Raw genomic sequence first — 13,593 nt, 5'->3', positions numbered from 1 at the left:
CCCCTGGGGAGATTCAGAGATGATGCAGCAAGAAAAACAGACTGCTTCTCACTAGCTTGGGAAAGGATGGATCTGTCTTTCCTGTTAGGCTCTGCTACTTCAGGGAGAAGCTCTAAAGAAAGAGAGGGTAGAGGAGAGGCCCACTCAGAAGCAGGGACAGAAGTTGCAGGAGGAGGTACTCTGGGACTGTATTGAAACGTGCTGGCGGTATCCCATGTTCTCACCAAATTCCCTGGGACTAAACTGCTTTTACCCAGAGGGGCAGGTGACACCCCAACACCAGGAAGCCCCAGGGCTGGTTTCCTTTTCAGGGTCCTCGATTCCCCAGAGTTCCCCCTACCTCGGCTGATCGGAGGTGTCACTCTGAGAAGCTGGGAGAGATCTGCTGCTGCCTCCCACGTGGTGCACACCTGTGTGCTCTTGGTCTGTCGGTGGTGACCCTGACCCCTACTATTCCCATCCTAAGTCCCCCAGCCTCTCTCCGCTGCTTCGTGCTGGGGAGGGGGAGCCCAGCCCACGCCCAGCTCTCACCCGGTGACGATCTCAAAGGGCGGCAGCTCAATCAGCTCCTTCAGCTTCTCGGGGTCCTCCAGGTTCTCCAGGTCCTCGCCATTCTGGGAGGCGGGCTCCGTGGCTGCCGCGGCCGCCGCGGCCTCTTCTTTCTGAGCCATGGAGGGGCTGAGGCTCTGGAGTCAATGAGAAAGAGGGGAGAGGCGGCGGGTCTGGGCCAAGGCCTGGCGGCAGAGTCCCAAGCAGCTGTCAGCAGCTAAATCTGCCTGGGGTGACGGGAGAAGGATGGGGCAGGCCAGGCGAGTGCGCTCAGCCCCTGGCCCACAGGCTTTATAGCCAGAGGCCCCTCCCCCAGCTTCTCTCTCTCTATCTTTTTTTAATTGAGTGACGGCGGGTGAGGGGATGGGGGGAATGGAAAATCTGGCCATCGGTGTCCCCTATTTATCAGAAGCAGAGACAGGAAGCTGGCAGGTGGGTATGGCTTGGCCTGCACCCCTGCCCCCTGCACCGGGTTACACAGGTCTTCACATTCTCTTTCTCTTCCTCCCTAACCTTTTTTCCTTTTCTTTCCCCCCCACCCAGCTCGCCTGGTGAGATTGCGGAAGGGACCTAGGGTGGGTGAGTTTTCGGAGGGGAGCTCTCTCAGAGGTTTAAGCGGGACAAGGCTTGTGTTGAACGGGACCCACGCCAGCCTGACTGGGGGGATTTGGGTTCAGGGAAGAAGGGTCCTGAGATGGGGTGAGGGGCATAAGTACTGCCAATGGGGAAGTCACTGAGTTGTTACTCAAAGGGAGTGCATGCTGATTTGCCTATAATGATACCTAGTGCAACATCACATCCACTGGGAGTCTCCAGAAGTAACTATTTTGCCATTGACTAAGCTTAGAGTTTTGGAAATAGGCCAGGCAGTGAGTTTAGTGTTTTATGTGTGAAATCGGACTTAATGCTCTCAACCATCCTGGGAGGTCATGTGGATTATCCCCATTTTACACAGAAAGGTTAAGGCCCCGGTTTAGGGTCATCAGCCCCAAAGTGGCAGGGCCAGGATTAAAACGAGGACTTTTTATTCCTGAGGTCAAACATTCAACTGCTGTGTGTGTTCCCTCTCATTTTGCCCTTTATTTGTTTAATAAATATTTATTGAGCATCTATTATATGCCAAGGGCTGATTCAGTTACTGGGGCATTGCAAAGAACAGAACAAATGAAAATCTTTGCCCTCATGGAGCTTGACAATATACAATACTGTCAAGGGTTGGGCAATATACAGGGTAAGTAATATACATGGTCTGTTTGGTAGTGCTAAGGAGAAAAGGCAGAGAAGGGGGACAGAGTGACATATTTTTTATAGGGTGGCCAGAGAAGAACTTTGAAAAGGAAATAATGAAGAAAAGATCTTAAAAAGCTGAGGGACATAATCCTAGGGATATCTAAGGGGTAAGTGTTCCAAGGAGCAGAAGAGCAGGTGCAAAGGTCCTGAGGTGGGAGCATTCCTGGTGTGTTTGAAGACCAAGTAGGGACATTTGTGTCGCTTGGGAGTCTTAGGAGGTGAGGACAGAGAGATAAACAAAGGCTAAGTAGGCTGGCATCACCGACTCAATGGACACGAATTTGAGCAAGCTCCAGGAGATAGTGAAGGACAGGGAAGCCTGGTGTACTGCAGTCTGTGGGGTTGCAAAGAGTCAGATACGACTTAGTGACTGAACAAGTACGCTGGGGCCTTAAGGGGCTGTTCTAAGGACCTTGGCTTTTTCTCTGAGTGAGATAGGAAGACACTGTCTTTGAACGGATGAGTCACGTGGTCTGACATATGTTTGTGGGATCGCTCAGGCAGCTTTGCTGAGAACAGTGCGAAGGTGAGAAACAGCAGAAGCAGAAGGCCTGGGTAGAAGCCTATTGAAACTAACGAGAGATGACGGGGGGCCCTTGGAACAACCCCTGAGCTGGAACAGCCTCAGGAGGGGCTGGATGAATTTTGTTCTTTCCATGGTGGGTGCTGAGCTGGGGCCATGGGTTTTTGTGTCTAGGGCAGTGCAAATATTCTCAGGGCAACAGAAGGTGGGGGTCAGAGTCACCAAGAGGCTGAAAATGAGGACCCTAAGAACGTTGGGGAACTAGTCTGAACATAGCTCCCAGAGCTAGTCGGGGGTGGTGATGAGAAGGTAGGGGACCCTTTCCATGGTCTAATTAGAGAATAGGAGTCAGCATGGTTGGGAGGATTTGGGGCTCTCTCCTCCAGAGAGTTCTGGGCAACATGGCACCCTATGAGTAAGATGCCCAAGCATTTTGATCTGTCATAGTTTATATCTGTTGTCCAGGTATAATTGTTACTGTCTCCCTGGTCACTCCCAAAGTGCCCCAGTACAGACAAACTATATGGTCACCTTCCTTATTAGGCTTGTTACTAATTCTGGCATCTTATCCAGAAGTTATTTATTTTTTTCAGGCATTTTTCCAGGGATGTAAGGCACAGGATAGTGGGAGTAGTGCCTGTGTCCTCAAAGAAAAGGCAGTGATAGCTGATAAATAACAAACACACGTTATTATTATCATTAGCATCTCACAAACAACCAATATTTAAATGCAAAGAGTTTACTTCGTCCTTTCATTTGATCAGCATTTACTGAGGGCTTCTAAGAGCCAGACACTCCTGGAGTAAACACTAAGAATATGGACTCGAATGCTGCCCCACCAGGAGCAGCTCCCAGTCTTAATAGCTTTGGGGGGCATTCGGGCACTCAGGCTCTCATTATCACCTTTGGTCCTCACAACCGTCTCACAGGGGTATGTATTATTGTCTTCCTTTTTCAGGTTAGAGCCCTGCATCTCAGAAAGGTGATTTGTATAAGATCACATGAGGATTTAAGTCCAGGTCTTCTGAGCTTATGTTCTACTTCCAGGGCCGCGCCCAGCTTAGCTTTGATGGATGCATCTCTGAAGCGTTATCTCCCACTTCTGGCTGCAGCTACTGGACTAAGAAGAGTAAAATGTCTTGCAGCGGGGAGGGTGGGGAGAGGGAACCTTTCAGCTCGCTGTTCCCTTGTGGGAAAGCCTTCCTTCCTGAGGGTGAAAGTGAAAGTAAAAGTCACTCAGTTGTGTCTGACTTTTTGAGACCCCGTGGACTGTATAGTTCATGAATTCTCCAGGCCAGAATACTGGAGTGGGTAGCCTTTACCCTTCTCCAGGGAATCTTCCCAACTCAGGGATCGAACCCAGGTCTCAAGCACTGCAGGAGGATTCGTTACCAGCTGAGCCACAAGGAAAGCCCAAGAATATTGGAGAGGGTAGCCTATCCCTTTCCCAGCAGATCTTCCCAACCCAGGAATCGAACTGGGGTCTCATGCATTGCAGGTGGATTCTTTACCAACTGATGAGCTATCATCTTATATTTTGGCTGTAGTGTCTGCCCTAGGGGCTTCCCAGGTGGCACTAGTGGTAAAGAACCTGCCTGTCAATACAGGAGGCCTAAGAGGCATAGGTTCAATCCCTGGGTTGGGAAGATCCCCTGGAGGAGGGCATGGCAAGCCACTCCAGTATTCTTGCCTGGAGAAGCCCATGGACAGAGGAACCTGGTGGGCTACAGTCCATAGGGTTGCAAAGACTCGGACACATCTGAACCGACTTAGCATACACACACGCACACATGTATGTCCTAGATTGGAAGGGGGGAAAAGATCCGTGTTTATATTCGCATCTCAGACCTCGATTCACTGTGTGATGATGTTGGCCAAATTACTTAGCATCTCTGGATGGTCCTCAGTGTCCCCGCCTGTGACACAGGCTGAGTTATTGCTCGTATTCCAGGATGGCCAAAGGGATGAAAATGCGGAATCAGAGCCGGCTCCCGAAGACCTGTAGCGTGGGGATGAACAGTGTGGTGGAAATTTTCTGAGTGATGTTGGGAGATGGCACAGACATGGTCCTCTGCAGAGGACCCAGCGTGTTCCTCTCTGAAGATGCTATCCTTCACCCCTGCCACATCCATACACTGGGGAGAGTGCCCTGGATCTCCCTGGACTGATGACTGACAGTTTCCTTTCCTACTGCTCCTTCCCCTCCACCCCCTTCCCTGGAGGCCCTCTGACTCCCTCTGGCTATTTATGGCATCTCCTAGGGGCCCAAATTCCTGCCTTGTCCCTGGCTTTCCTTTCCATGCTAGTCCAGTTTCCCTGGCTGGCCCCAGAATGCAGCAGTTAATCTGGGGGGGTCGGGTGCCAGGAGCTGGACCACTCCTCCTGCAGCTGCCACTGTCCTCTTTTTAGTGTGGGCTCCCCCCCACTCCCCTGTGTTAGCACTCTTGGGTATGTTTCTATCAATAAACTGCTTCTGTAGAGGAGGAAAATGAGAGAAAAGTATTTATTTCAGTGGTGTCAGTGGGGTGCTGGGACTTGAACTCAAGTCTGTCAGCCTCCAAGTTCCATGCTTTTCCCACTATGTTATGTTGCCTGGAATTCAGTAATGTGAGAGCTGACACCAGCCCAACCATCCCTGGGGCTTGATGGGGTTCTAAGCAGGTCACATAAATGAACTCATTTACTCCTCATAAGGATTTTGGGGAAGGTACTAGTATTTCCTTCATTTCACTGGTGGGGGAAATTGAGATCAGAGAGGGTAAGTGGCTTGCCCAAAGTCACACAGCTAGTGAAAACAGAGCTTTGGGTTTCTAGAGTCTTAAGTCCTTACCTTTCAGCCCCGACTGCTATCAGGACCCCTGAGGCCAGGCTCTGAGGGTGGAGGGGCAAGAAGGGGACCAGGGGAGAAGGTGTTCTTGCAGGGAGACTGAGCTCTGGGAGCAACTTGTGTATGGGGGGTGTGTGTGTGTGTGTGTGAAGGGGTATAGGTATAGAGACAGCAGACAGCAGGTGAGTGGGAATGGGAACCCACAAGGGAATTCTCCTATTGTCTTAGGACCCAGCCAGCCCCCTTGTGTCTGGGAGGAGCTGGGTTAGGCCCAGGGCCTGCTGCTCTCGGCCCTGTTTCCCATGGTCATTTCAGAAAACCTTCCGAGGGCCTAGGAGGCACTGAGGAGGAGGTGGCAGGGTCATGCATGGCTCTTCCTCGGGTCTCGGCCAGAAGCCGAGCTGCCCTCACCGGGAAGGGAGTAGAGAGGCCTCGAGGGGGCCGATGGAAAATAGCTGCCTTGCCAGGGGAAGGTTTAAATTCTCACTCTGTGAAAGCAGATACTTGGGAGCCCGCTGATGGAGTGGATGCAGGACAGCTGGCACCCCAACAGTGCGTTGCCCCGGAGACCCAGCCCGGCTGTGCCCGCCCCCCGGTCACCACCGAGATGAGGAATACAAACAGCGGGCCGCGGGCACCGGGCACCCCCTGGTGGGCAACCGCTCTGTTGACATAAACAACAGGGGTGTCCAGAGCCTGGGCGGGGTGCAGCGAGGGGGCCCCGGGGCTCCCAGAGTCTGAGGCTCCCTGGGAAGGGAGGAGAAACTCCAATCATGCAGGGCGGAAAGGAGTTTCCAGTCTTCTCCGGGGCAGGACACTGTGCTTGGCTGGCCATGCAGGACGCACGGCCCCGGGGAAAAATGGTGACAACCGGGACTTTAGTCCTGGTCACCTTGGTCTTCCATTCCACCGGCCACTCCCGGCACCACCCGGCCCCCAGGGCTGGCTGGCTCTTTGAGTCTTTGAGGAGCGCGATCTGATTAGAATCATGCCAATTAGGTGACTAATAGTATTCCCCTTTGAAGGGGTGTTTGCAGGGCCAAAGAACCTACTGGGAGAAAGCGATAAACTTAACAATCAACTTCTCAGAGGAGACTTGCAGCCCTCGGAAATGTGCTGGAGCAGGTGCAGGTGGAGCGGGAAGGAGCTCACTGGGTGCTTCTCTGCTCAGGTCATTTCCGGGCAGGCTGGGGGGACCTCAGAGATACAGACACCAGTGGGACAAACGAGGCTGATTAGACACCCCCGTGGCTCCTGGTGTGACAAAAAGGGCTTCTTCCAGCTTGCAGGTTAGAAGAGGGGGCCTTTGTTACGAGGGGTCCTTGAAAGCTTGGTTGGGGGAAGGGGCCTCGGTAGACTCTGCGTGAAGGTGGAGGTGGGCAGTCCAGATTTGAGTGGATGCCCGCCAAAGTCAGGCTTTGTTTGGACGGGTAACTTTGTCACTGATGAAGATCAGCAAGAAAGCTTTAAAACAAAAATATCTTGTGCTGGTTTTCTGAAACTACAAGAAAAGGGAACTCTGGAAAGACTCTGAAACAGGGGAACCCCGGGAGATAGAACGGGTGGAGCACAAAGGAAGCAAGACTTTGGAGCCCTGGCTTGGTCGTGACTGTACTGAAGGGCCTTACGCCTCCACTAGAGCATCGCCTCTACCTGCCCGTGGGGCAGGACTAATGTTTGTCCACTGGACATACACCTACCAGCCTGCCCACCTCACCTGCCACTGTGTATCCCCATTCTGCAGACACTGGCAAAAGCAGGAAGGAGAAAGGGACTGGGGAGCAAAGACAGGATGAAGATACAGCAGAGTGAGAGATCGCCCTGCCTCCTGGGGCTGCCACTTCACCAGGAGCTGCTCCCCACCTCTCCAGACATCGGTGAAGGGCTTGTCTCTCCCCCACCCACCGAGTGAATCACATTCAGACACCATGTGTCTGCTCAGAGGCAAATGGAAAAACACTGCCCGAGAACACAGAAGCACACACGTGGCTCAGATGGTGGAATCCCAGGACACATCTGGCAAACGGAGGAAACAGCTCCGACTCTATTTAGGCACAGCTCTAGGTAACGAGAGAGGAGGGACCAAGGGCAGTGTGTATTCCAGGCTGGGCTCAGAAGTGGAAGGTCGGGTAGAGGAAGGCGAGAGGCCAGGCAGGTGGAGAGGTGAGGGGGAGCGGGGATTAGAACTCCCGCTCAGGAACCAGGGAGCTACTGCTGAGGGGGATATTAAGGACAACTTTGGGGTCAGAGGATAAGTTTGAGGGTGGGGATCCTGTCCTTTCTGGCTGTTTTTGCACAAAGCCAGGAAGCCCTTTATTTGGCTCATGCCTTGCCAGGCAGTCAGACTATTCCAGGGCTTGGGACACTGCGCAAATCAAGCTTCCTTCTAGGACCAATATCCAAAACTAGAGGCATGTAAAACTCTGGGCTTGTGGTGTCCACTTGTTCTAGGGCAGTCGGAGTCACATGAGCGACACTGTGCATCTTCTTGGAGATCCAGTTTAATTTCTAGAATTAGTTGGCAACATCAATACAATTGGTAGCAAGTATCTATAATGCCTACATGAGATGGTAAAGACAATGACAAATATCTCTGGAAGGTCCATATGTTGAAATGGATAAGAACCCATGCAGTGTGACTCCTAAGCATGTCCTTTATCATTTATAAATTTAAATAGTTACCTGGATCAATGGAGTTTTCAGTTCAACTAAAGGCAGCTTTAAAAAACTCTGTTTGAGGTGAAGTCAAAATCCATGTGAATGTGTGCAATAAAGCGTTCACCATTTTGTGCCTGTGGCACCAGTCAGGCTGATCCACAGACCCATGGGGAAGGTCACTTAGCCTCTCGGCACTTAGGAAGTCCGGGAAGTACTTCTAGAGTCTCAGGGCAGAGTGGATCTCCATTGCCACGTGAGTCAGAACCACGGGTACTCATTAAACAGGTGGCCTCCTGGGGTCTCCTCTTAGGACAGCTAACATTTATTGAGTACTTCCTCTGTGCCAGATTCATTCACTCTTTCCTCAGATTCTCTGAGGTCCCCATATTACAGATGACGAAAATGAAGCATAGACAATGAAGTAAATTGTACTGGATTATCAGTTAATGAATGACAGAGTCAGTGTCCAAGCCCAAGTTGATCTGTCTCCAAGGTCGGAACTGCAAACCACTGCACCCTATCTATGGGCCCCCATTCCTCAAGCTGATCTGATTCTGTGAGTCTGGAGCAAGGCTGGAGTCCAGGTCATCAACCAGGGCTCCAGGAGGTCACTAGGCTGCACTTTGAGAGGCAACACCCCCACAGCAGCTCTTCTCAATCTGCTTGCACGTTAGAACCACCTGAGAAGTTTCAACAGCTCTGAATGCCCTTGTGCGTGCCAAATTGCTTTAGTCGTGTCTGATTCTTTGTGACCCTATAGACCATAGCCTTTGAGGCTCCTCTATCCATGGGGTTCTCCAGGCAAGAATACTGGAGTAGATTGCCATGCCCTTCTCCAATGAATGCCATTCCCTCCCCGAAAAGAGAGGCTTTTTCGGTTGGCCCAGTGTCGGGGCAGGTGTTGGTGGGGGGCTGGTCAGCATTATCTTTTAATGGGACAATGTGTTCATTTACTTAATCAGTTAATCAGTCAAAGATAAATGAACACCTTCCCTGTGCCCTGTGCCGCCCTGGGGCTGGGGCCACAAGGGCAGGTGGAACACAGGCGACCCATGGGCCCTGCTGGGCAGAGCATGCCCAGAGGAGGCGGGGAGGAGGAGATCCCTTCTCGCTTGCCCTTCCTTGGTGAGTTCCAGGAACAGCCCGTCTCCTTCTCAAATGTAATGTCCTCTGGCTGTTCCCCCTGTGTGGTCCTTCCCCACCCCACCCCCCGCCCCCACAAGGGGTATATTTGGTCCCAGACCCAGAACTCAACTCACAGAATCTAAGGTTGTCACAGCAAAGGGAGCCCTGAAAGACCATCTGTGCTCGGAGCTCTCTAATTTCAGTGAGCAGCTGAGAGAAGTGCTGAGCGCTTGTTAAATCCAAAGATGCCTAAGCTCACCCCCAAAGTTCTGATTCTTAGGTCTTGGGTAGGGTACGAGGAACATGCATTTTTATTTATTTATTTTTTTGGCTGCCTGTGGGATCTTAGTTCCCTGACCAGGGATTGAACCCAAGCCCCCCTGCACTGGGAGCATGGAGTCTTAACCACTGGACCACCAGGGAAGTCCCTATGCATTTTTAATAAGCTTCCCGATGGCTCTGGAACACCCTCAGTGGTGGTTCTCAGGTGGGCTACACATGAGGAAGTCCTGGCAGTTTTAAAAACACCAATGCCCAGGCGCATCCCTAGAGAGTCTGGTTGATATTTTTAAAAGCTCCTTCCACAAGGCACCTGGGCCTTCCAGCTGGCCTTGTTTAGGATTTAGGGAGGCAGCCCTGGGGCCATCACTTCTTGCCACCATCAGGGCTTTGAGACAACAGGAGAAGAAAGCAAGAGGACGGAAGAGAGGAAAATTAAAAAAAGCCATTAGGAAGGTTTAGAAAGGGAAATAAGAGAGAAGACTGGACAAAAAATTCCTCTTCAATTCACTGGTCAGCACTGAGGCTTACATCTTTTTTCAACATTAGTGTAATTAATATAATTAATTAAGATTAATTATAGAAATTGAAAAAGACTAGTATGACATATATAATGCATAATGTATCATATAACTATTATATATTATATTATTGGTGTAATTAATATGATTAATTAAAATAAATTAATTATAGAAATTGAAAGAGTAGATACACGTATAAATGAGCCACTTTGTTGCACACTTGAAACTAATACAATATTGTTAATCAACTACATGCCAATATAAAAAATTAAAATAAATAAGATTAATATAATATAGAATATATTATTTTATAGGTGGTATATAATATATATTTATCTATTATGATACATAATATAAAATAAGCAATAAATATATAGTTCGACAAGATAATTGGTATCCTTTCTTACTTTATCTTTCTGTGGCTTTTCAGAAACTTTGTTTTTCAAGTAATTAAAAATCTAAGTCCCAAATTTTGAGTGAGGTTTGGCAGGGCATTCACACCTTCATTCATGTGCGTGCGTGCACACACACGCACACACACACACACACACACACACACACACAGACATGTCCATTCCCACCCAGCTATCCTGAACCTCACACACTTCACATCATACCCGGAAAGTTAGTTAGGATTTTATTCATTGATGCTATTAATACTAAATTAATTCTTATTAATACAGGACTTATTACTTTGTATTAAATGTGAACTGTTTCCTCCCTCTCCCATGTCTCTGAATCCTAATGGGAAGTGGCACCAGGGGGACCCAGGACAGTGGCCACCTTGGATCAAGTCACCTTCAGGGACTCAGCAACCTCTGGCCACCACCCTCCCCTCCACAGCCTGCCCGTGGTCTCCTCTGCCCCTACCCCGGCCTCCCTCCTCTCCCCTGATCCCGGCCTCAGTCACTCCTCTCCCCCCGGGGCTGTCCCTCCACAGGTGGTGGGTGATGGCAACGGCCACGGTGAGCCAGGCCAGGTAGGGCAGCAGCAGCAGGGTGGCCGGCTTGTTGATGGGGCTGCCAGAGCAGAGCCGTGCGCATCACCAGCCCGAAGAGCAGCAGCAGGTGCAGCAGGGCCTGGGCGGGGGCAGGGTGGTCAGGCGGGCTGCCCTGGGAATTGCGCTTGACCTTTCTGCAGCACCCTGGAGCCAGCGAGCCAAGTTCGGGGCACTCTGTGCGCCCCGCGGAAGCTCAGGGCAGCCTGCCCTGCCGCCCCGCCGCTACCTGCCTGCACCTGGCGGCCCTGCCGCGCCCCCTGCCCTGCCCACTGCTGAGCTCTGGCGCCTTACCAGGCCGGGGTGTGGGCTGCCAACAGGAGGATCAGGACATCAGCTGATGGTGAGCTGCACAGCCTAGAGACCGAGGGGCAGCGGCTGCCCAGAGCCCCCTCCCAGGTCCTTCCACACCAGGTGGGAGGCATAGCTGTGGACAGACGGTGGCAGAAACGCTCAGAGGAGGCTGATTCATGGTAAATGGGGCCTTGTGGTTGCCAAGAGGGAATCCCTTGTGGGGTGAAACGGGGGGGTAAGTTGGTCTAGGCATCCTTTGAGGGCAGGGGGGAGGTAAGGGAGGGTGGGCTGGAATCCTAGGCAGGTACAGAGGAGACACCCCGAAAGAGGCAAGATGAGGTCCCATCCCTTTAGAGATCAGCGTGCGGCAGCAATTCAGGGATGGGAGACTTGCTCCCAGCCCAGGGCATGAGAAGCGGGTGCTCAGCCCGTGATGGAGTAGATGGTTGTCCACACCAGCAACAACTCTGGGGTGGGCACCAGGGCAGCTTTCTCAGGCTTCACACCAGTCGGGCATCGAGTGATGGATGAGCAGCCAGACAAGGGTGGGCCCCGGGAGAGGCAGGACCACGAAGATGGCCCCTTGAGGCCACATTCTCCTGGAGGAGGTGCAATCTGGGGAGGCAGAGAACACGCTGATGGTGGCCTTCCCCTAGTCCCTTCCCCACATCTGCCTGTCTGTCTCCTCCTACCTGACACTCTTCCCCGGCCTGAGCCTCTCATAGGAGGTCTAGTCCTGGACACCCCCTGGGGTCTGCTCCCAGCCCCCTCCTCTGAGCCTACCCTGCCTTCCCCCCTTTCCACATTCCATGGACTTACTTTCTCCACACCACTCATGTGGCACTCAAGAGTGTCCCGTCTAGGACTGACAACTCCTTTTCAGTGAAAGACTCCTCTCCCCCAGTGTGTGTCTGACTCCTGGATCTCAGGTCCAGGATTGCCCATCTTTTCTCCCTCCCACAATGGATGGCACTTGGCCAGGTATATAGCAGGCCCTTGAGGGAGGGCAGTGTCTGAGACTGAACTCAACCAAGCCGACATAACCAACCTGGAAGAACCACGTTTGGAAGACAGGAGCCAGAGAACCCTGGACTTCCTTTCCAGTCCAGAACCAGCCAGCCCCTCTGCCCCAGGCTTATCTCACTATACCAGACTGGAAAACCCCAGGGGCCCAGTCTGCCAGAGCTCCCACCCAAATTCAGACTCAGCTGATTGACACTATGGGTTCCTTTCTCTGAAGTTCTCATCTAAGCAGAGGGGCTCCGGGAGGTTCCCCCTCCACCTCTCCACTTCCAGAGGGTCGGGGCCACAAACACACGTACCCAGATGTCTTGTGGCCTGACCTTTCAAGGGAACAACCGCTTGTTCTCTGATTAAAACGCTGCCATGCTCACTTGTATTTTGTTCCTTTGCAAAAGGGGTGAGGCACAGACCATCCTCCAACAAAAGTTATTGTTTAGTTGCTAAGTCGTGCCTTACTCTTGTAAACCCATGGACTGTAGCCCACCAGGCTCCTCTGTCCATGGGATTTCCCAGGCAAGAGTGCTGGAGTGGGTAGCCACGCTCTTCTCCAGGGGATCTTCCCAACCCAGAATTGGAACCCGAGTCTCCTGCATTGCAGGTGGATTCTTTACCATTGAACCACCTGGGTAGCCCCTCCAACCAAGATCCCCCACCCAATATCATGCTTCTCATTTGCCCGTGATATTTCAGCCTCATCCCCATGATTGACAGAATTTGAAGGGGAAAAAGGTGATTTTCCTCAGTGTCTGGAGTGACAGTCTACACCATCCTCTCCTGTCAAGGGCCCATGAACATGTCCTGGAGGTTCTGGGGACTGGGCTGACCAGCCTGTTGGCCTGTGCATCTTTCTATTTATTCTCTGCTTCTCACTGTCTGTTTCTTCACCTTCTGCTTTCCTGTCTCTCTATCATTTCTATTTTTCTATGCAGTGTTGGAGGTCTCCCTACTCCCACCACCCCCAATGCTTATTTCCTGTTCTCCCCCAACTGCTGGTGCCTTCTTATTTATTTCCAGGCCTGTGTTCCCCTTACCTCAAGCAGCACACCTCCCAGACTGAGTGCCGGTGATATGTGATGGGTGGAAGGCAGAGAAGGGTGGGGACGGGGAGAAGGGTGGAGCGGGGCTCCCAGCTGGACTGCCTCTCTCCAGTGACTAGGGTGATGGCATTAGCTGGGGAGTCCAGGTTGCTGCCTGCATGGCCTGGAAGGGTTCCTCTCAGCAGAGGGTGCCCTGGTCTACTAGACCCAGTCTCTGGAGGGCCCCCCCCTTGATGGAACTATTGAGGCGTTGGTGCTGTGTAACCCAAACCTCCTGAGACAGCTGAGCCCCAGGCTGCCAGGCTTCTGATGCCTGGCATCGTGGTCTCTGCATCACACGAACCAGCTTTGTGTCCGTAGGGGTGGCAGGGACCCTCAGATGTAACCGGGGCTGCCCCAGTGAAACAAGCCCCAGCTTTGGAAATGATCTCATAAGACGTAGCCCCTCGTTATTGACTGCTAGCTCGCAT

At 52.0% G+C, this 13,593-nt stretch overlaps 1 protein-coding gene across 1 annotated transcript; it reads right to left on the bottom strand.

Annotated features, from left to right (window-relative positions):
* Positions 1–527: 527 nt before the first annotated feature.
* TSPO2 (translocator protein 2) lies at positions 528–11,658 on the bottom strand. The gene is given in 8 exon segments (XM_061146238.1): positions 528–686; positions 5,751–5,936; positions 10,683–10,790; positions 10,792–10,851; positions 11,064–11,197; positions 11,492–11,536; positions 11,539–11,559; positions 11,562–11,658. Coding segments are annotated over 8 exon segments (810 nt in total).
* Between the last annotated feature and the right edge of the window lie 1,935 nt (positions 11,659–13,593).

Source organism: Dama dama, chromosome 7 (assembly GCF_033118175.1).
Source record: "Dama dama isolate Ldn47 chromosome 7, ASM3311817v1, whole genome shotgun sequence".
Taxonomy (NCBI): Eukaryota; Metazoa; Chordata; class Mammalia; order Artiodactyla; family Cervidae; genus Dama; species Dama dama.
The sequence above is the reverse complement of the archived record's forward strand: the minus strand, read 5'-3'. Positions and strand labels throughout refer to the sequence as shown.